The sequence below is a fragment of the Arachis ipaensis genome, chromosome B7, assembly GCF_059453495.1.
Source record: "Arachis ipaensis isolate K30076 ecotype BB chromosome B7, ASM5945349v1, whole genome shotgun sequence".
NCBI lineage: Eukaryota > Viridiplantae > Streptophyta > Magnoliopsida > Fabales > Fabaceae > Arachis > Arachis ipaensis.
The window spans coordinates 139,108,274-139,129,024 of record NC_142442.1 but is presented as its reverse complement, the minus strand read 5'-3'; the positions used below and the strand labels follow the sequence as shown (position 1 = coordinate 139,129,024).

The following is a 20,751-nucleotide window of genomic DNA, read 5'->3' as shown; positions in this document are numbered from 1 at the left end:
CAATTATATAATTATATAAAATATGTGATATTATCTATATATATTAAAATTAAATTCTATTTGTTTAGAGATATTTTTGTTTTTTGTTGAGACCGACAAAAATGTGTTCTTAGACACGTGACTTGGGGAATTGAGTGACACAAGGCTCACGTGCTTGGCGTAGTAGGCAACTGGGCCTGGTCTGAGTGCATGTACCCGCCCTGCTTGCTTTGAAGAACTTTTTCTTTTCCATCACACACTTATCGAGGTCAATGCTTGTATCTTCAATCAGGGGGGTTTCTGGTACTAATTAAGATCGAATTAAAAAAAAAATTGATTTTAAGTATATATATTTTTTGCAATTTTAATTGCATTGATTTAATTTTATTTTAAATTTTGATATAATATGATACAAATTATTGTAAAATAGATTATATCGGTTTATTCGTTTTAAAAAAGTAATAAGATTTTATCAGTACAAAATATAAATAAATTTAGGACGGTTAAATTAAAAAATACATAGTTTTTATTTTAAATTTATAAAATATTAATTAATTAATTAAATAATAATAATACATGTAAAAAATAAAAATATATAAAAAATTAAATATGTAAAATTTTAATTTTAATAAAAGATATAATATTATATCATAATAAATTAAATTAGATTGAATTGAGAAGTAGGTATAAATTTAATTTAATTTATGCGATTTGTTAAAAATAAAACTCAATCGAGTCTAAACTTATGTCATTTTAATCGATTTTCAATTTATATTTAGTTGATTTATTTGTTAATATTATCCAAAATATTTAGCAAAATATCTAATAAATTATTAGAATACCTTTATCAAATTAATTTGATGATTAATAAATATTAAGTTATTTTAAATTTGTTAATGTTCACATAAATGAAAAAAAGAACGTAAAAGTATTATGCTGTAAAAAGAAAAACTAAGCATATTCTAAGTTTTTGCAGAGTTACCGGTTCAGAACCAAAGGCCCCCAAACGCCGTGGTTTTAAATTTTTCATTAAAAAAAAAAAAAGTTCAGAAATCAAAATCCCCTCTTCCATTCCCCTTTGGCCCTTTCTCCCTCTGAAAACTTGGAAAGAATAAAGAACTCAAAAACCCAACGCTAAACCCTCTTCGATACCCAACCACCATCCATCCCACTTTAGAGCTCATACTCATCGCCGAACCCTTCTCCTCGGGTGGAGGGTGCTGTCGCCGCCGGGTGGAACCGACCGTGGTGCCGTTGTCGCCTGTAGAACGGCCCTCTTCTCGTCGCCGTCGCACGAAGGTCTGCGACTCCGTGTTGAGCTCGTGGCGTTGAGGTCTCATTGCTCTCTCTCTCTGTCCGAGCTCAACGTCTCTCTGTCCGAGCTCAAATCCGTTGCCGTCACTTCCCATTCCTCCGTCGCCGCCACTTCCCTTCCTCCCTCGCCGCCGGTAAGCACTGCTTCTTCAATATATTTTTGCTTGTTTTGTAATAATACTGATTCTGAGTTGCTGAGATAATGACACTGAATTATTTATTTTGTTAATTTTTGCTTATTGTGAGTTGCGATGAGTGAATCCATGTCTATGGCTGCTGCGTTAAACCCTCCCAAAACCCCCTTCAAAATCAACCTCACACCCGCTCTTCCGCCTCCCCCAACCTCCTCCGCACTCACTTTCAAACCAAACAACAACTTCCCCACACTCTGCGCCGCCGCACAACCACAACAACAAGAACACGCCGCTCTGCTTGACACTCTACTCAACAGCACCCGCAAGAACCAAGTGCTCCACTCCATCAGAACCACATCCCCCTTCAACTGCCTCTCCGAAACAAATCTTCACCATACAGTTCCCGCCCTCACCTCCAAAACCAGGGGAAAGGTGCATATTTCCCTCTTTAATCCCTCTCCAATTTAACTACTCATTAATACAAATGAATGGAAGTCGAGATTTTTGGTAAAATTGCAATCGTAATATAAAAGCAGAAAACGTTGTATTAAAAAAAAATCATCTGAAAAATTGATGAATTTGGTTAATTGTGGTCTTATGGCACAGGTTAGAGACATATATGATAGTGGAGAGTACCTTGTTCTGGTTACTACTGATCGCCAGAGTGCATTTGATAGAGTCCTTGCTTCAATTCCCTTCAAGGGACAGGTTTTGTGTTCTTATTCTCGATCCTTGTTCTCTGTATGAACAGTTTACTTGGTTGATCATGGATCACACTCAATGTTCTTTATTCCCACTTGCAGGTGCTTAACCAGACAAGCTTGTGGTGGTTTGAGAGAACCCAACATATAACTGCTAATGCCGTTGTGTCCACTCCTGATCCTAATGTTACCATAGCAAAGAAATGTTCTGTTTTCCCTGTTGAGTTTGTTGGTGAGTGTTTTGTTAATTGGTATTTCAGATTGGTGCTTGCATACACATTTTATCAAATGATTTCAATGGCTATGAATTGGCATATATGTTTGGTATAGGTTGTGGAGGAGGAGTTAGTTTGCTGGAAATGATAGCTTGAAAAGTACGATAGAAATAGAATATATTTCCCCGGAGCACCTGGGATAAAAGTTTTCAGTTATCATTAAGTGCTCTAAGTTTATTCATGCTACCCAAACTTCAACATGCTATGCCCATTCTTTATTCATGTTGCTGTCAATGTTATCAAAATATTTTCTTTACAAAAGCGGAGATGAGGATTCTAGAAACTGTTTGTTGACACCTTATTACTGCTGGTTTGTAGCTAGAGGGTTTGTGACAGGAAGTACTGATACTTCATTATGGACAGTCTACAATAAAGGCATCCGGAACTATTGTGGCAATGCCCTCCCGGATGGTGAGGTCCCTATATTTTTGGTTTTGCATTCTTACAATTGTTTGTCTATTTATTTAATAGGCTATAATGTTATATAACACATAACAGGTTTGGTAAAAAACCAAAAGCTGGCTGAAAATATACTCACACCTACAACCAAAGCTGCAGATCATGATGTTCCTGTAACTCCAGATGAGGTATTATTCCTTGTACTCTCATCTGCATCTATCTTTTCAATACAATTGAAGTTACAGTGAAAGACTAGTTTTGGAGACCAAAGGAATGAATAGGCAGAACAAATAATGTTGCAGGAATAAGAAACAATAGGAAGATCTATCTTATTATGCTGTTTTTCCCTTTTTTTTAAAAAAAAAAAGGCAGCGTCAATATTTTTCTTCAAGTGGATAATATTATTTTCTTAAGAGCCTAGTTCATATCATACAGTACAGTTGCTTCTTGATACTAGTGAGGTTATGATTAATGATGGATAATGTTTTTACTATTTTTTAATAATTTTCTTTTATCTAACCTTCTCAATTCTTTTTATAATCCATTTCCCTTGCAGATTATAGAAAGGGGATTAATGACAAGAGCTGATTATGAGGAAGTCAGCAGAAAAGCTTTAAGTCTGTTTGAATACGGTCAGGTAATTAAGCATTTTATCATGTCATTTGTAAAATTTGTGAAATGAAAAAAGTAATGGCATGCCTTCTCAATGTATCTGTTATTTGGATTATAGAGATGAATAGATGGTGTAGACTTATTTTTCAGAATTGTCGGTCTTTTGCACTGGATTACTTCTAGTTCAATGAAAATCTCTAACTTGTCCATGTATTTTTTTCAATAATGCCTTACTGGAACAAAAGTATAAATACCATTTCCCTGTGATGTGTGGGAAGCTTATCTTTATTATTGCTGTGATGCAATTTGACTTTTGACATTGGCTTGCTTTGATGAAATTTGAATTTCCAGCGTGTGGCTTCAGAACATGGCCTTATATTGGTTGATACAAAGTATGAATTTGGGAAGGCAGAGGACGGTTCAATTATGTTGATTGATGAGGTTCAGTGGAATCCCTGATGTTTATTAGATTCTAAAATGCATTCCACACAATTTATGAATAAAGAATAAAGTTTCATTTTTGAAAATTGCAGGTGCACACTCCTGATTCAAGTAGATATTGGATTGCCAGTTCTTATCTTGAGCGCTTTCAAAATGGTTTGGAGCCTGAAAATGTTGATAAGGTGCTCTATATGTATCAGTAACTTTATTTCCTATGTAGAGTACATTATATTTTATTTTTTGCTTAAAGGTTTAGGGATATGTTAGCTTATTCTGAATTACTAGTCTTTGTTCTCTAATCTCTTCATTCATAAAATATGGACAATTAAGTAATCTGTTGATCTTTAAAAAATAAATTTTTAGGAGTTCTTGAGGCTGTGGTTCAAAAATCACTGCAACCCTTATGAAGATGAGGTATTTTTTATTTTATACTTGTAATTAACTAGATTGTATGCTTTAATAAGGTATCAAATCACACTAATGAATCTTGTTCAGGTTCTTCCTGAAGCTCCTGAAGATCTTGTTTGCGAATTGTCTTGGCGGTATTTCTCTAAAACTTCCTCCTTTTTTTTTCCACTTGATATGTGTTTCTTTGTGATAAATACACAAATAAATTGCCTATAGAATTATGTGTTTCTTGGTTTTCGGAATCAGAATTGCTTGAATTAATCATTCAATTTTTACACAAAGATGCTTCAACCATGGTTTTGGTTGCTTGGCACGTCTGTCATGTCTAATCCTCATTCAAATAGATCTACCTGCTACTTTATTTTTCCAAACCAACGTGTAATCTTGTCCTTGTACTAATTCTGTTGGACAGATACATTTTCTTGTATGAGACTATAACAAAATCAAAGTTTGAGGTGCTGTTGTCTGAGGTAATCCATATGTTTCAACATTTTGTTATGGCCATCTATTATCTGATAAAGTCATAGGAATATAACTCCATTTCCTTTTGCAGGAGCCAATACATGAGCGAATATCACGAAATGTTGCATCTGCACTGGCATCTTTGAAGTAACCTGGGAATCTCGGGACTTTTCAGTTCTGTATTCTATAGACCCCTTTCTGAGAATATATTTTAAAACTTACAAGTAGCAGAAATTCTACCAACAAGTGTTTTTTTAAATAAAAGAAATTATATAAGTAAAGCTTAAAACCAAAAGACAGATGAACATTTAACTCATAGAAATCATGCTTGGTCCTTGCCAATTGCGCCATGTATTTAACTTGTATACTTGTCAACCAAACCAATGTCTTTGGCACACACATTGTTACTGAATAATGAATGATGAATATTTCATTAACTTATGTCACATATTGCTCTGGATCTTTCTTTCTTCTTATACTCTCTCTCTTCACATGAAGTCTCAGGGAATATTGCTCTGCTTCTTTGCTTGGTAATATGACTATGATCAATCATCTTTGTAGTTTAGGGAATTTTTTTATCTTAATTTTTAAGGTTAAATAGGCATATTTTGAAGGATATCAAAGCCATCCTCCTTTTTCGGGTATTGATATCAAAGCCATCTTTATCCAATTAGATTGTGTTTAACCAGTTTGATCTTTGCCTTATGGTCCCATCATGGCGTCAGGCATGACCTTAGAGTAACCATTTTTCTTCTCGGTCGTGAAAGTCAACACGCTAACTTGGATACTTGGACATACTACGTGTACCATTATATGCCTTAATAATTTTAAATTTAAAATGATATAAATATATAATTTCTCACAAATATTAAGACATTTGGTTGGAAGAGAGATACTAGTTTTCCTTTTGGATTAACAAATGAATTGAGAAGACAAAAAGATGGAAGGAGATTCAGTGAAGTTACTAGGATTTTGGGGTAGTCCAGCTGTTCTAAGAGTGAAGTGGGCACTAGCAGTTAAAGGAATAGAATACCAATATGTGGAAGAAGATCTCAGCAACAAGAGTGACATGCTCCTTAAATACAACCCTGTCTACAAAAAGGTACCTGTTCTTGTGCACCAGGGTAAGCCCCTTGCTGAATCACTGCTCATTCTTGAGTATATTGATGAGACTTGGAAGCAAAATCCTCTTCTTCCACATTCTCCTTATGAAAGGGCCCAGGCTAGATTCTGGTCCAAATTCGTTGATGACAAGGTAAGAGAGTTGCAGCACCATATTTAGTATCAATCATTTATAGAACTGAGAAAAATGGTCTTAGAGTTGCAGCACCATATTTGTGTATAAATATATATATTATTTAACTTATTTTTAGTATATATTTGTATCCTCATATGTATTATATGCAAGTTGCTGATTTAGTGGCTATTTTTTGTGTACACAAGTTAATTTAATTGTGTGTGACTCTTAACTCTTCACACAGTGTATGCCAACGGTTGTGGCAGCGTTTTCCAAGGTAGGAGAAGAGCAACAGAAGGCAGCAGAAGAAGCTCGAGAGAATCTGAAGAGGCTTGAGGTTGGACTAGAGGGAAAACGCTTCTTTGGAGGTGATAACATTGGCTTTGTGGACATTGCTATTGGCTGGCTTCCATACTGGATTGGAATAGCTGAGGAAGTTGTGGCCATCAACCTTATTGATGCAGAGTCAATGCCTAAGCTTAACTCATGGTTCCATGCTTTTATTGACATTCCAATTATCAAAGAACTCTTGCCTCCTCGTCACAAATTGCTCCCTCACACCAAGGCATTCCTTCAAGCGTAGCCATCATCCCCTCAGAAGGCTATTTCCATTCATATATTATATGTGATGCCATCTTACCAAGTTTATTGTTAGAACTAAAGCTAGAACAACTAAGGTTTGGTTTGGTAAAATTTTTCGAAGATGTGACTCTTCTTTTTGTGTTTGGTAAATCAAAAAGATTATGTGCTTGTATTTGCAGCTTTTAAAAGATCAATACTTTTGAAAGCAACTAAGGTGGAGCTTCTCAAAGTTGGCTTGTGTTTTTCAAATTTGTAAAGTCTAATATAACCTCATATATTAACTAATTTTAAATTTAACGCTTAAATTTATGTCTTTTATAGTATTTTTAAATTTTAAAAAGATTTTATCAAACGTAATTGTTATTGATTGTATTTATTAAAAGTTATTTTTAATTTGATTTACTAAACATAAATGATACACTTTTTAAAAATCTATCTTTTAAAATCTATCTTTTAAAATCTATCGTTTATTTATACTATTTCTCGCGTTACTAATACCTAATAGCCAATTATTTCTTAATTATCCTATTATATTTAGTATCGTTTACACAAGTAGCCCCAGTTTTGATATAACTAATGAAATATATAGTAACTGCTGCTAAGGGATACAGGGGTTGGGACTTAGAATAAAATGATTTTCTAGTGTTAGTTTTCATGAAGCTCCTTCTACAATATAAGTAAAGTGATTTGAATATGTTTAATGTATTATATATAATAATAGAAAAATCGAAAAAATATAAAACATAAAATTTAAGTAGGCTAGTCAAAATAATAGGGCGTGTTTGATTTTATGTGATAAAAAATATTCTTAAACTTCAAGGGTAACATTTATATTACTATTAGACTAATTATATTATATGAAACAGAGTATTAGTGGTAAAATTTGAATATGAACATGAATTTATTAGTACGGCAAAAATGAAACACTTAGATGAATGAATGGATGTCCAAACACACATACATATAAAATCAAATAAAGAACTAAAATATAAAAAAAAGAAAGTTGGAGTAAAATTTATTATTAAAAATGATAAAATATTAATTCAAATAATTTAGACATGTGTAAAAAACATCAGTAGAACATATCAAATAAAAAAATAGATTAAATGTATGATGGATAGATGGCAAAAAATAAAAAAAAAATACAAAGGAAATTATATACAAAATAATTTCGTTAGATAGATAATAGAGATTGTAAACAATGTGAATAATAGATTATATCCCAAGTTTATTAAATATGAACAAATTTAATTAATTTAAAATTTAAATTTTAAAATTAAAATTAAATTTTTTTTTTTTTAAATTTATTGTTGTTCTGAATAATGGCTTAACGATTCAAAATCATTTTACATGCTAATTTTGAGGTATTCATACAAGTCTGGTGGCTTGAAAAGCAATGGCTAAGAATTTGACCTGCAAGTAGAGTTATGACACGTGACAAAGAGTATTGTGATTCAAAACATGTAATTAAATGCAGAAGAAGATGGTGTTGCGGTAACTTCTGAATTGTAACCATGTGGGCAAGAAGGGAAACTCAACGCCAAAAAATGAATGTTATCATGTGGGCCTTGGAGGACTTGTACAAAAACCGTGAAAAACCTAAGTAGAGGGCCAATAAAATCAAGAATAGTGTTATATCTCCAAATGTTTTTATAAATTAAATTCAATCAAATTAAATAATAAGATTTAAAATAATATTAATTATAATTAATTTTTATTATATTAATTTAATTTAATTAAATTTAGTTAATAAAAAAATTTAAATATGTAATATTATTCTAAAATTATTCTATCCTACATCTTGTACACGCAATTTATAAAAGAACTCTGTTAAGAAGACAATGAGAAATTTTGACAATGTGTATAATAGATTTTAAATTTGGTCGAATATGAAAAAAAAAATAATAAAAAATTTTTTAAATTATCTAAACCAAAAAACTCAAACAGTTATTTTAAAAAATTAATCATTCCAACCCTAATTTATTAAAACATTTCATCCAAATACCCTCCTCCTCTCTTCAACCGTATGTAACTCCTACTTTTATCAATCATCCATCTCTCTGGCATTAGAAGTTTTTTCATTGGCTATTGTCCACCCTTAGTGAAAATAATCATCCAATTAAAGATAAAAATAATTATCCGCATACTTATTGAATTGAACATCCAACATATTTTAATAATATATAACTAAATTCAATTCAATCAAAATAATTATTTATATAAAAATTAAAATAATCATCTACATACCTACTAAAATAATCACCTTAAATTGGCCGTTGAAGTAACTTTGTGCATATATACTGAAAACGAATTATGTCACGTTCTGGTTTTCCAAGTCTGGTTTTCCAAGTCTTCCAAACGGAGCTGAATTGGAAGTTCATTGGTCAAGGGATGAGCGTGGTGACGTTTTGTTTAGCCATGGTTGGAAAGAATTTGCATAATACGTGTCTCTCCAAGCGACACCGTTTCTCCTTCATGAAGTGAAAAAAACTATTACATAAAGAAAAAGAGATTGGTGAGGATGATGTGCAGTGGCGCTTGTCGACGATGAAGCCGGTGGTGTAGCTGGACTCGCAGACTCAGTGTCGAAGGAGTGGCATGCGATTGTGCAGGAGGCTGCGGTGGTGTAGCGGCGCGAGGTGAGGACCAAAGAGCGATGGCGACGAGAATTAAACGTATATTGAAAGTTATAATGAGATTAAAAATAATCGTACGTAGTGTTAATAAGTTTAAATACTAATTTTAATTTTTAAAATTTTAAAATTTAAAATTAAATAATTAATGATTGAATTTTTTATTTTAATTTTATCTCTCTTTTTTAATTCTATTATATATATTGTACACTTACTTCCTCTTTATAAAAAGGAAAAAAGAGGAAAAAAATTTCTCCAAAGACAACTGCATCATCGTTATCATGCACTCATAGCAACCAGCAGTGAGGAAGACCTATGAAGTTAAAAAAAGTATATTTTATCCTATTATTATTTGTTTTTTATTTTAGTATGTTCAATTGTTTTAATCTCAAAATATTAGATTTATATCTAAAGTTGAATGGGGCAATTGTCCCCCACACGGCCACAACTAAGAGAGTGGATCCGTCCCTGTTAATGTAGAGAGGTCAGAGTGTCGTGATTATGTTAGTGTTACGGATAAGAATAAATAGTTATAGGAGAAGGGTTTGATGTTATAGGAATACAATAATCAGCAAAAATAATGTATTAACTATTAAAGTAAGAGAAGCTAAGTGCCTTAGAAATATAGTATTCTAAAATCCAATGCAATAAGACTCTTCTTCAGTTATGGCCTAAAGCACAAATTTGAAATTTGTTAGTACTTGGAACTTCAGCAAATTAATCAATTATTCGCGATCCAAAATCCTAGTGTGTATTTCAGTAATTAATAACTAATTAGATACCGGATTTAGTTTCTTCAAGTTATTCATCGAAGCATCATTTTGCTACTGTAGATTATTAGATCTTAGTGGACCATATACCTCAACTGGTGCTTTCTTTTTGGTGCCCCTCAATTGATGCTTTGATTTAGTGTGTGTTTGGATTTCAGTTTGTAAACAGGAGTTTGCATATAATTGATTTTATAAACTTGATTTTGATAAAAAGTAAGTTTGTGTTAAAGTGATTTATGTTTGGTAATCTTTATATCAAAATGGATTATAATAAAGTAAATATTGTTTGGATTACACTACTCAAAATTACTTTTAGATAAAAAATTATTAAAATAGACATCAAGTTAAATAATTTTTTTATATTATTCTATCATTTTAATTTAGATATTTAAATAAATATTATTAATTAATTTTATAATAAAATTAATATTTATTTACTAAAATAAAAATAATATATAAAAATTAACAAAATATATTTTTATATCAAAAGCAAAAATAATATATAAAAAATATATCAAAATATACTTTATTAAATTATATTACTTATAATTTTTTTAATATTCTCAGTACTCTTTTATTTAATACTATTTTAAACTATAAATTTTAATTATTCATGACTTTATTCTTAGTTATAATTAGTTTTTTATTTATTTTATTCTTTTTAATGGGATCAATAATTTATATTATAACAAAATTATAATAATAAATTAATATACAAGAATTGCAATTACAAATTTTAACAAAGCCAAACAAAAATATTTTTTTATACAAAATCAAAAGTAAAAATTTAATAAAAAAATATAATTATATTTAAAATATTTGAATACTAAAGGGACTACAAGTAAGGAAGTAAAGGGTAGAATTGATAAAACAAAATAAATCTAATCCTAACATGATTATCTAAACGGAAAAGCGACAATTTCTAGCTTCTTAGTGTGTGTTTGGATTACAGTTTGCAAACGGGAGTTTGCATAAAATTGATTTTGCAAACTTGATTTTGGTCAAAAGTAGGTTTGTGTTAAAGTGATTTATGTTTGGTAATTTTTGTATCAAAATGGATTATAGTAAAATAAATGTTGTTTGGCTTATACTATTCAAAATCACTTTTAGATAAAAAATTACTAAAATAGACATCAACTTAGATTTTTTTTATATTATCCTATTGTTTTAATTTAGATATTTAAATAGATTTTATTAGTTAATTTTATAATAAAATTAATATTTACTTACTAAAATAAAAATAACATATAAAAATAGACAAAATATTTTTTTAAATAAAAATAAAAATTATATATTTTAGATATATATATAAGAATATTTAATCAAATATGTTACATTTTTTAAGTATTAAATGTTACTTTAGTATTTTTTTACATCGTACTCTTATTCTAGTACTTTCAATAATCTTATTTTTAATATTAATTTGAAATCCAACGTTTATGATTTTATTATTATATATGATTAATTTTTTATTTAATTTATCTTTTTTAATGGAATCATAATCTATATTATAAAAAATTACACTAAAATATAGTATAGGAAAATTACAATTATAAAAGATAGTACTGAAAATAATAAAAAAAATTAAATATTTACTTTATAGTGATTGAAACAAATCTAAAAGTTCTTAATGATCTTTTTATATAATATATTTTTAGTATTTTTAGTACTCTTTTTTTAGTATGTTATAATTTTTTACTATTATTATTATTTACAGTTAATTTTTTTATTTAATTTACTTTACTTAATAGAATTAATAAATCATATTATAAAAAGATAATAACAAACATAATACACAAAAATCACGATTATAAAAGTGTATAATGTCAAACAAATAGTTAAAAAAAATAAAAATAATAAATAATAGAAAATTAGAGCTCATATAAATAGAAATAACAAGAATTTTATAAATAATACAATAACATATACAAAGGATAAAGTTGGTAAAAAGTAAATAAAAGGTTAGTATCTATGGCTAAAAGCCCGTTAAGAAAACGCAGAAGCTAAAAATAGTTGCTTCTTGTAAACGCTGGTTTTGGCAGCAGAATCACTTCTGCGTTCATGAGAAAAAAATTTGTCAAACCAAAAGTTGAAACTTTCAAGAAATTTAAACGTGCTTCTTCCTTTCCAACGGGTTTCCCAAACACACCCTTATAAACACACGTTAAGAACCTAAAATCACGTTGGCGTTTAAAGAAAAAAAAAAAAACATCCAAACAAAAAGAAGAAGCGTTTAATGCACTCAAACGTGTTTCTCTTCCTTCTAACGCAAAACCAAACACATCCTTAATGATTAGTGCTGTGTACTGTTAATTATAGTATCAGCCATAAGAAATTTCACATGCAATTTCTCTTTGTAATTTGTACGTCAATAATGAATTATTCCAAAAGATAAATAATATAAATAATGTTACTTACGGCATATACTATATTGTTGTCCATTATTATTAGGCGAATTCTTCGGTATAGACATTCAGACAAATCTATACATATAAATTTATGCTGTTTGAATTTTAGAATGATAAATATCTATTAAATGAATAAAATAAATGAGACAAATTCTACGGCTGCTTCAGTTGCAGAAGTACTTGCATCAGTGGTTATCAAAAAAAAGGAGTGTTACTTATTGAGATTAATAAAAAAAATTTTAGACTAATTAAAAGTAGTGTAATTAAGAAGTAATTAGACCTATTCACTTTATATTGTACTGGGTATTTTATCGGGCCTATAAAAAAAAATAATTTAAAACAACTTGAACAATATTTTTTAGGCCTTTTGTAAGATGAAAATCAAAACATATATATAATGATTAATTATATCAAATAAAAAATTAAATAAAAATAAATTAATATAAAATAATTAATTATCCAAATAGATTATAATTCTCACAACGTGAAAGAATAACAAAGTTATATTATTATATATTTATTTAAAAAATATCAAAAATAATATACTACAATGATTAATTTTAACAAATTGCATATCTTAGCTAAATATATTAATAATAATTTATTATAGTATGTATTTGAAATTTATGATATATATATATATATATATATATATATATATATATATATATATATATATATGAGAGAATATGTAAAAAATATTGCATAAGAATTAGTTAGGGCAGGAAATAATTATTCATAAATACTTATATTGTTAACATCTTTTCTTAATTAGGGATATAAGTAAATTTTTTATAAATTTTTATTTTCAATTGATATTAAAAAAATTTTTAAATTTTACCAAAACGAAAAATCATTAGATATAAAGTAATACAAAATTTTAAATCTCAATAATGAATAAAAAATTTCTCCTAAAAATTAATTTCGATAATTAAAAATTTATTTTAAAGGTACAATAAATAAAAAATTTATTTTGAAGTTAAAATAAATTAAAATAAAATAATAAATAAAATAGAGCAATTTAAAAACTAACCTTTATTTCCTGTAGAGCAATTTAAAACAAAAAAGCTAGTTTTTATAGGTCTATTTTATTTATTATTTTATTTTAATTTATTATAACTTTAAAATAAATTTTTAATTTATTGTATCTTTAAAATAAGTTCTTAATTATTGGAGTTAATTTTTAGGAGAAATTTTTTTATTCATTATTGAGATTTAAAATTTTCTGTTATTTTATATGCAATGACTTTACTTTTTGGTAAAATTTAAAATTTTTTAATATCAATTAAAAATAAAAATTTATAAAATATTTACTTATATCCCTAATTAAGAAAAGCTGTTAACCATATAAGTATTTATGAGTAATTATTTTCTGCTTGACTAATTCTTATACAATATTTTTTACATATTCTCTTATTTTTAATATATATATATATATATATATATATATATATATATATATATATATATATATAAATTTCAAATACATACTGTAATAAATTATTATTAATATATTCAGCTAAGATATGCAATTTGTGAGAATTAATTATTGTAGCATATCATTTTTGATTTTTTTAAAATAAATATTAATAATATAACTTTATTATTCTTCCACGTTGTGAGTGAAGTTGCGAGCGAATTATAATCTATCAGGATAATTAATTATTCTATATTAATTTATTTTTGTTTAATTTTTTATTTGATATAATTAATCATTATATATGTGTTTTGATTTTCATTTTACAAAAGGTCTAAGAGATATTGTTCAAGTTGCTTTAAATTATTCTTCTTTTATAGGCCCAATAAAATATCCAGCACAATAAAAAGTGAATAGGCCCAACTACTTCCTAATTACACTACTTCTAATTAGTCTAATAACTTTTCTATTAATCTCAAAAAGTAACACCCTTTTTTTTCTAATAACCATGGTGCAAGTACTCCTACAACTAAAGCAGCCGCAGAATTTGTCCCATTTACTTTACCCATTCAATAGACACCTATCACTCTAAAATTCAAACATTACAAATCTACATGTGTACATTTGTTCTCCTATTTGTACCGAAAAATTCGCATTATTATTATTATTATTATTATTATTATTATTATTATTATTATTATTATTATTTTAAATAAAGAACACAGAAAATTCAACACACTAAAGTAGAGTGACACAAAGAAACATGACACATACAATAAAGTAAAAGGAACACAAAAACGATTATTCTATTCTCATTTTTTACATTGCTATTAATAACCAAATGGATCAGCACTACACCACTCTTTATAGTTTAACAATGACCTCAATTTAATGTCCTCAACGTTACTTTCTTCATTTTTAAATATTCTTGCATTTCGTTTTAGTTAGATATTTTAAATTATTGCAAAGAATCTAATCAACCACTTTTTCTGCTTATCTTTTCTGTCAGACTCTCCTGTCCAACTTTCAAACAGTTCTTTGATCGTATCCAAAATAGCCTAAACTCTATCAAAGTATGTCAACCAAGCGCACCACATACACCTACCAAGTAAACTCACAACAAAGAAATAAATTAATAATGAACAAATTCTACATCTTTTTCACATAAAACACAGGTATTATCACTTTGATGAATGACTCCTAATATATTCAATCTCTCTTTGGTATTCACCATTCTCACTAAAACAAACCATGCAAAGAGCTCAATTCTTGGCAGGACCAAGCTTCTCCAAATTGAACTAGTAAAACTATAACTTGTGACTTCCTTTGAAATAGTCTTAGTCTGCAACACCTACATAAAGGAGTTAGTAAAAAAAATACTTTTTTTTTTTTATCAAATTTTCACATTACTCTGTCTTCTCTATCACTTGATAATTTAACTGGTCTTAATATTTCATGGAGTTGGTTGACAAGTGCTAACTCCCATTAGAACAACTCTCTCCTCCAATGGAAATTCCATATCCACTCTAATCCATTTCAAAATCCACAATCTCCTATAACAAATCCTTACTGGTTTGAAACAGAGAAAAACCTCCAAAAATTATTTTTGAAGGGCCTACCTTATAACCAATTATCTTCATAAAATCGAGTTCTCTTTTTATCCCCTATTTCCATAAACAACTCACTAATTATCTTGTCTTTCACCTGTTGTTCCTTGAAATTCAACTGACAGATATCTTTCCACGGACTACCTATTAAAGATAGTAACTGATTTGATAACATTATATTGGGATTTAAATCATTACAAGAATATACAATCTTTTTCTACAGAAGACAATCCTCCTTTAAAAAATACCACCATCACTTAAACAGAAGCACTGTATTCCTAATCATCGCATCCCCCCACTCCCAATTCCCTTGCTTTTTTGGCTCCTGCACTATTTTCTATTTTACAAGAGGCATACCATTGTTTTCATCCTCTTTCTTCCATAAAAATCTCCTTTACAATGTAATCAACTTCTCTGCTACTTCCTTTGGCATCTTATATAAGCTAAGATAGTAGATTGGCAAGCTATTGCGCACAGACTTGATAAGAACTAACTTTCTAATTTTGTTGAGTACCTTCACTTTTCAAAGATTGAGCATCTCTTCCACCTTATCTATAATCAGTTTCCACTTCTTCACCAGCTGAGGATTTACTTCTAAGAAAATTCCTAAGTATCTTACAAGTAGAACAGCTTCCGTACATCCTAGTAACCCACACATATTTGTCACCGACTCCAACTTATAATTGACCAAGATCAAATTTGATTTTTCAAAGTTAATAGTATGGCCATACATGAGTTAAAAACATCGCAGGAGCCTCTTATAATTCAGAATTGTTTCAGTCTTTGGTGGGTAAAACAAAATAGTGTCATCCGTAAATTGAAAATGTGATAGTTCTATGTTGTCTCTCCCAATCAGCAGTAGAGATATACGACCATTCCTAACTGTCTCTCTCACCATCCTATGCAATACATCAACAACAAGAACAAACAAGAATGGAGATAAAGAATCTCTTTGTCTTAGACCTCTATTCATCTTGAACGGTTTGAACAGTGACCTATTAATTAGAACCGACATAGAGGTTGTACTTACACATTTCTTCACCCATGCACTCCTCCATCTATGACTAAAATCCATCTTTTGTAACACAATATCCACAAAGCTCCACCTGACCCTGTCATATGCCTTTTGAAAATCTAGCTTTATAATCGTCGCCTTCTTCTTGCGCATCCTCAACCACTGAACCATTTCACATGCAATGAAAGCACCGTCGTGTATTTTTCATCCCTTCACAAAAATATTCTGTCTCTCTCACTAATCTTACATCACTGAATTCATCATTCTCACCAATATCTTCGATATCACCTTGTACACACATCCAACCATACGAATTGGTTGAAAGTCTTTGATCTTCTTAGCATCCACAAATTTTGGAACTAACACCACCCAAGTTATATTCGCGTCCGTTAATAAATTGGTGCTTTAAAAAAATCCTAATACAACTGCAGTAAATTCATAATCAATCTCATCCGAACACTTCTTAATAAAATTCATGTTATATCCGTCATTGTCTGGAACTTTAGTCGACTCACAATTTCAAGCAACTTTAATTTCTTCAGCAAAGGGCATTACTTTTAGTGCTATCGTCTATTCTCCATCAATCTTCATTACTAGCCCTTTTCAAAAACCAATATTATTATTATTATTATTATTATTATTATTATTATTATTATTATTATTATTATTATTATTATTATTATTATTATTATTCACAAGTCCACAACAACCACGTTGTTCCCAATAAGATATGGATCTATTATAAGGATATATAAAAATTTAACTACTAAATTAATTATTTATATAAAATATATAATAAAATTAGTTAAATAATATATATATTTAAATATATAATAATTAATTTTTTATTTAATTATTATGTTAATTTTTAAAATTTTATTAAATTTATAATTAAATTATTATAATTTTTTAATTAAGTAATTTTTATGACAAAAACTCTAAAATTAACGCAATAGTCTTTTTAAAAAATGTATAATAGAAAATCTAATTAAATTTTTAATTATAAATATTTTTAATTTATAAAAAATATTTTATTTATTTTAATACTTTTTATATTAATAATAACTTAATTATAAAATTAAAAATAGTATAAATATTTAATTATATATATATATTTGTTATTTAAATAAGTTTGTATTATATATATATATATATATATGCATGTGTGTGTGAGCGCGTGCACGTGCGCCCTCTCTTATACTATTATATATACATTTCAGTGAATTATCATAAAATTTTTTAAATTTATAAAAAATGATTTATATGCTAACAGAATTGATGATTTATCAAATTAATTTATTTTAGAAGATGATGATATGAAATGCAATTAACAAAAAAATAATATAATGTATGAATTGTCATTTAATTGCTTGAGATTTATGTTTTTGATTGGACTCATCATTTGTTTTTGACTTATTTTAGGTTTATTTATGTTTGTAATCTGATATGTTTCCATAAGTTGGAGGCCAGGATAAAAGATGTCTAAAATCTCTAAGTTAGATAAATTAAGATGAAATGGGTGTAGAGATAGCGATTTGATCAAAATATCAGCCAATTGTCTAGCAGAAGTGATAGGAAGTAGTTTCATGACACCAGCTTGTACTTTTTGGTGCACAACATGACAATTAATCTCCAAATTTTTAGTGTGCTCATGAAAAATTGGGTTGGCCTAATGTGAAGAGCGCTTTGGTTGTCACAATAAAGAATAGGTGGTCGATCACAAGTGATGTGAAGAGTACCAAACAAGTTAAAGATCCATTAAAGTTCACAAGTGGTATTTGTTAAAGCGCAATATTCAACTTCAGTAGATAAACGAGTTACGGTAGTTTGTTTTTTACTTTATCAACTAACCAAAGAGTCTCCTAAAAAGAAGCAATAGCCGGTGAAAGAGCGACAACTATCCGAACATCCAACCCAATCAGAGTCACTAAATTTTTTTAGCGAAATTGTAGAAATTTTTAGAAATAAAAGACCTTTTTCTGGATTTTCTTTTAGATACCAAAGAACACGGAAGGCAACATTGTAATGATTTTGAATTGAGTTCCGCTAGGGAGACAATAAGATATCTGTACAATATGTACAATGGGCTATTTATATGGCCCAATATAAAATAAAATTAAAAATAACCCACATTTATTCTATATTCAAAAGGGATGTTCATTTTTATGTTTAACAAAACCACATAATCCCTAATCCTAATTTTCATCCATTCCTCTAATCTCAACCGACGGTAACCCTATCCAGAACAGCTACCCAAAGTCGCCGCTGAACATCCCATCCCCGCGCCTCCACCGGACCTTGAACCTGCACCGGCGGCGAACAGAACTGCAGCGCCATTGCCTCCTTCGCGCGCGTCGACCCTCCCAGGCAGCAACCGGTTCGCTCCCTTGCCGCTGCACGTCCTACCGCCGCAGGACCTGGAGCCTCCATCAGCGCCGACCCGAAGTGCACCGCCCATCCTTCTTACGCGCGCGTTGACCGTGCCTGGTGACAGCTATTTCGCTTGGCAAGGGAACTCTGGATCGGGTGTCTTTTGCAGCGCCAATAACACGGGTCGGGTGCGTGACCTGCGTCAGCCTGCGGGCTGGGTCCTGCTTCCGGGGTCCGCCAGTTGAAGCCGTGAGCACAGATTGTTGTCGACAACCCACGGTTAGTTGGCTAAATTCTGATTTTCATGGTCCCTTTTGTTGTTGCTTCTAGTTGTATGTATAGATTATGTTGCTGAGGTGCCTGATTGTTCATAGTTAAAACTTCAGCTGTTGCAATTTGAGTGAATTGGACCGTTTGGCATAATATGTTGGTGTAGATGGTTGCAATTGATGTACTGTTTGCGCACGAAAGTCACAAAAGTTCGGTTTAAATGTCATATTGTTTTTTTCCTTTCTCGCTTTGGGGACCTTTGCATGCAATGTGGGGTAATTTAGTTGACCTGCGGCGTGCTTTAGTTGATATTAATTGGATGGTTACTTTATTATGTAATTGGATGGTTGGTTTTCATAGTCGATTTCTGCTTACTTGACTAAAGTTTTTTTTTATTTTGGACGGGTTCTCCTCTTACGTAACTAAGCTCGGAATATAAGTCATGAGAAAGTAAAGATGGTTACTTTGCGGACATTTGGAGAATTGATTTTCATGATCGTGAATGCCATTTTGATTTTATTATGTTGAAGGCTTGTTTGAATCTGTTGATGTTTGATGGTTTTTTTTGTCTCTTTTTGTTTAGTAAACAAATGCATACATGATCAGAATTTTCTCATTAGATTATGTTGCTGAGGTGCCTCATTGTTCATAGTTAAAACTTCAGATGTTGCAATTTGATTGAATTGAACCGTGCAGCCGTAGATGGTTGCAATTGATGTACTGTTTGCGCGGGAAGAGTCGCAAAAGTTCGGTTTAAATATCATAGTATTTTTTTTCTTTCTCGCTACGTGGACCTTTGCATGCAATGTGGGGTAATTTAGTTGACCTGCGGCGTTCTTTAGTTGACATTAATTGGATGGTTACTTTATTATGTAATCGGATGGTTAGTTTTCATAGTCAATTTTTTGCTTACTTGACTAATTTTTTTTTATCTTGGACGGGTTTTCCTCTTAAGTAACTAGGCTCAGAATATAAGTCATGAGAAAGTAAAGATGGTTATTCTGTAGACATATGGAGAGTTGATTTTCATGATCGTGAATGCCATTTTGATTTTATTATGTTGAAGGCTTGTTTGAATCGGGTGATGTTTGATGGGTTTTTTTTTCTCTTTTTGTTAATTAAACAAATGCATGCATGATGATCAAACCAAGTTCTGATTTGAAATAGCAAGTCCTGGTTTTTTTACTGAAATCAATGGCTAATTTAATATCCATTGATATGGTTATTTTTTAGATGTAAACATTGCTTTCTTGGGCTGCCATGTTGTTGCATTGTTTGAAACTAATTTACCTTGATGATTTCTGTGTTTATAATTTGGTTGAGCCGGTCTCAGATACCCATTAAATTCTTGCTGAGGGAATCCGTTCTGTTTCTGAGGAAATTCTCTCTAATTTTTTACCAGGTTATATACCGAAGAGCATCTTGCACTGGGTTGCAGAGGACATAGTGAATAATTACCCAGTAACTGCGTTCCAACTGTCCTGAATTCTGCAATCGTTAAAGAAAAATCAGATGGGCAAATGACTTGAATTTGGTTAAGCATTGAATTCATGATCGTTAACTTTGAACAAAGTTCTCGTGATTTAAAGTAGGCCGCTTATGTTTTAGCGTAACGTTGAATTTTCTTGTTTGGCTAATGTACTGGTTAAAATATTGGGAGTTTATTATGGGACAGTAGCAGGACGTAGTTGTGGTCGATCTTTTTACTTTTTGAATT

The 20,751-nt window shown here is 29.9% G+C and overlaps 2 protein-coding genes across 3 annotated transcripts; both read left to right on the top strand.

Moving 5' to 3' along the window:
* The first annotated feature begins 1,008 nt into the window (after window positions 1-1,008).
* Window positions 1,009-5,171, top strand: LOC107606184 (phosphoribosylaminoimidazole-succinocarboxamide synthase, chloroplastic). Its single transcript, XM_021106474.2, has 13 exons — window positions 1,009-1,189; window positions 1,540-1,859; window positions 2,034-2,135; window positions 2,231-2,360; window positions 2,722-2,814; window positions 2,902-2,990; window positions 3,359-3,439; window positions 3,766-3,855; window positions 3,948-4,037; window positions 4,219-4,269; window positions 4,351-4,397; window positions 4,676-4,733; window positions 4,817-5,171. The coding sequence occupies exons 2-13, from the start codon at window positions 1,545-1,547 to the stop codon at window positions 4,874-4,876; spliced, it is 1,206 nt and encodes a 401-aa protein (XP_020962133.2). The 5' UTR covers window positions 1,009-1,189; window positions 1,540-1,544; the 3' UTR covers window positions 4,877-5,171.
* LOC107607892 (glutathione transferase GST 23-like) lies at window positions 4,817-6,639 on the top strand. Of its 2 annotated transcripts, XM_088493199.1 has the most exons (3): window positions 4,817-5,980; window positions 6,207-6,544; window positions 6,618-6,639. In XM_088493199.1, coding segments are annotated over exons 1-3 (654 nt in total). In that variant the 5' UTR covers window positions 4,817-5,665; the 3' UTR covers window positions 6,619-6,639. The 2 variants fall into 2 exon arrangements, with proteins under 2 accessions (XP_088349325.1, XP_016165273.1); XM_016309787.3 differs by lacking the exon at window positions 6,618-6,639 and having other exon boundaries at window positions 5,666-5,980; window positions 6,207-6,545.
* The last annotated feature ends 14,112 nt before the right edge of the window (window positions 6,640-20,751 follow it).

What these genes read in the sequence shown, in the direction of transcription:
- LOC107606184 (XM_021106474.2), top strand. Translation starts at nt 1,545, where the DNA reads ATGAGTGAATCCATGTCTATGGCTGCTGCGTTAAACCCTCCCAAAACC. An exon ending in CCTCCAAAACCAGGGGAAAG is followed by an intron (nt 1,860 to 2,033) that starts GTGCATATTTCC and finishes CTTATGGCACAG; the next exon opens with GTTAGAGACATATATGATAG. An exon ending in GTCTGTTTGAATACGGTCAG is followed by an intron (nt 3,440 to 3,765) that starts GTAATTAAGCAT and finishes TTGAATTTCCAG; the next exon opens with CGTGTGGCTTCAGAACATGG.
- LOC107607892 (XM_088493199.1), top strand. Translation starts at nt 5,666, where the DNA reads ATGGAAGGAGATTCAGTGAAGTTACTAGGATTTTGGGGTAGTCCAGCT. An exon ending in CCAAATTCGTTGATGACAAG is followed by an intron (nt 5,981 to 6,206) that starts GTAAGAGAGTTG and finishes CTCTTCACACAG; the next exon opens with TGTATGCCAACGGTTGTGGC.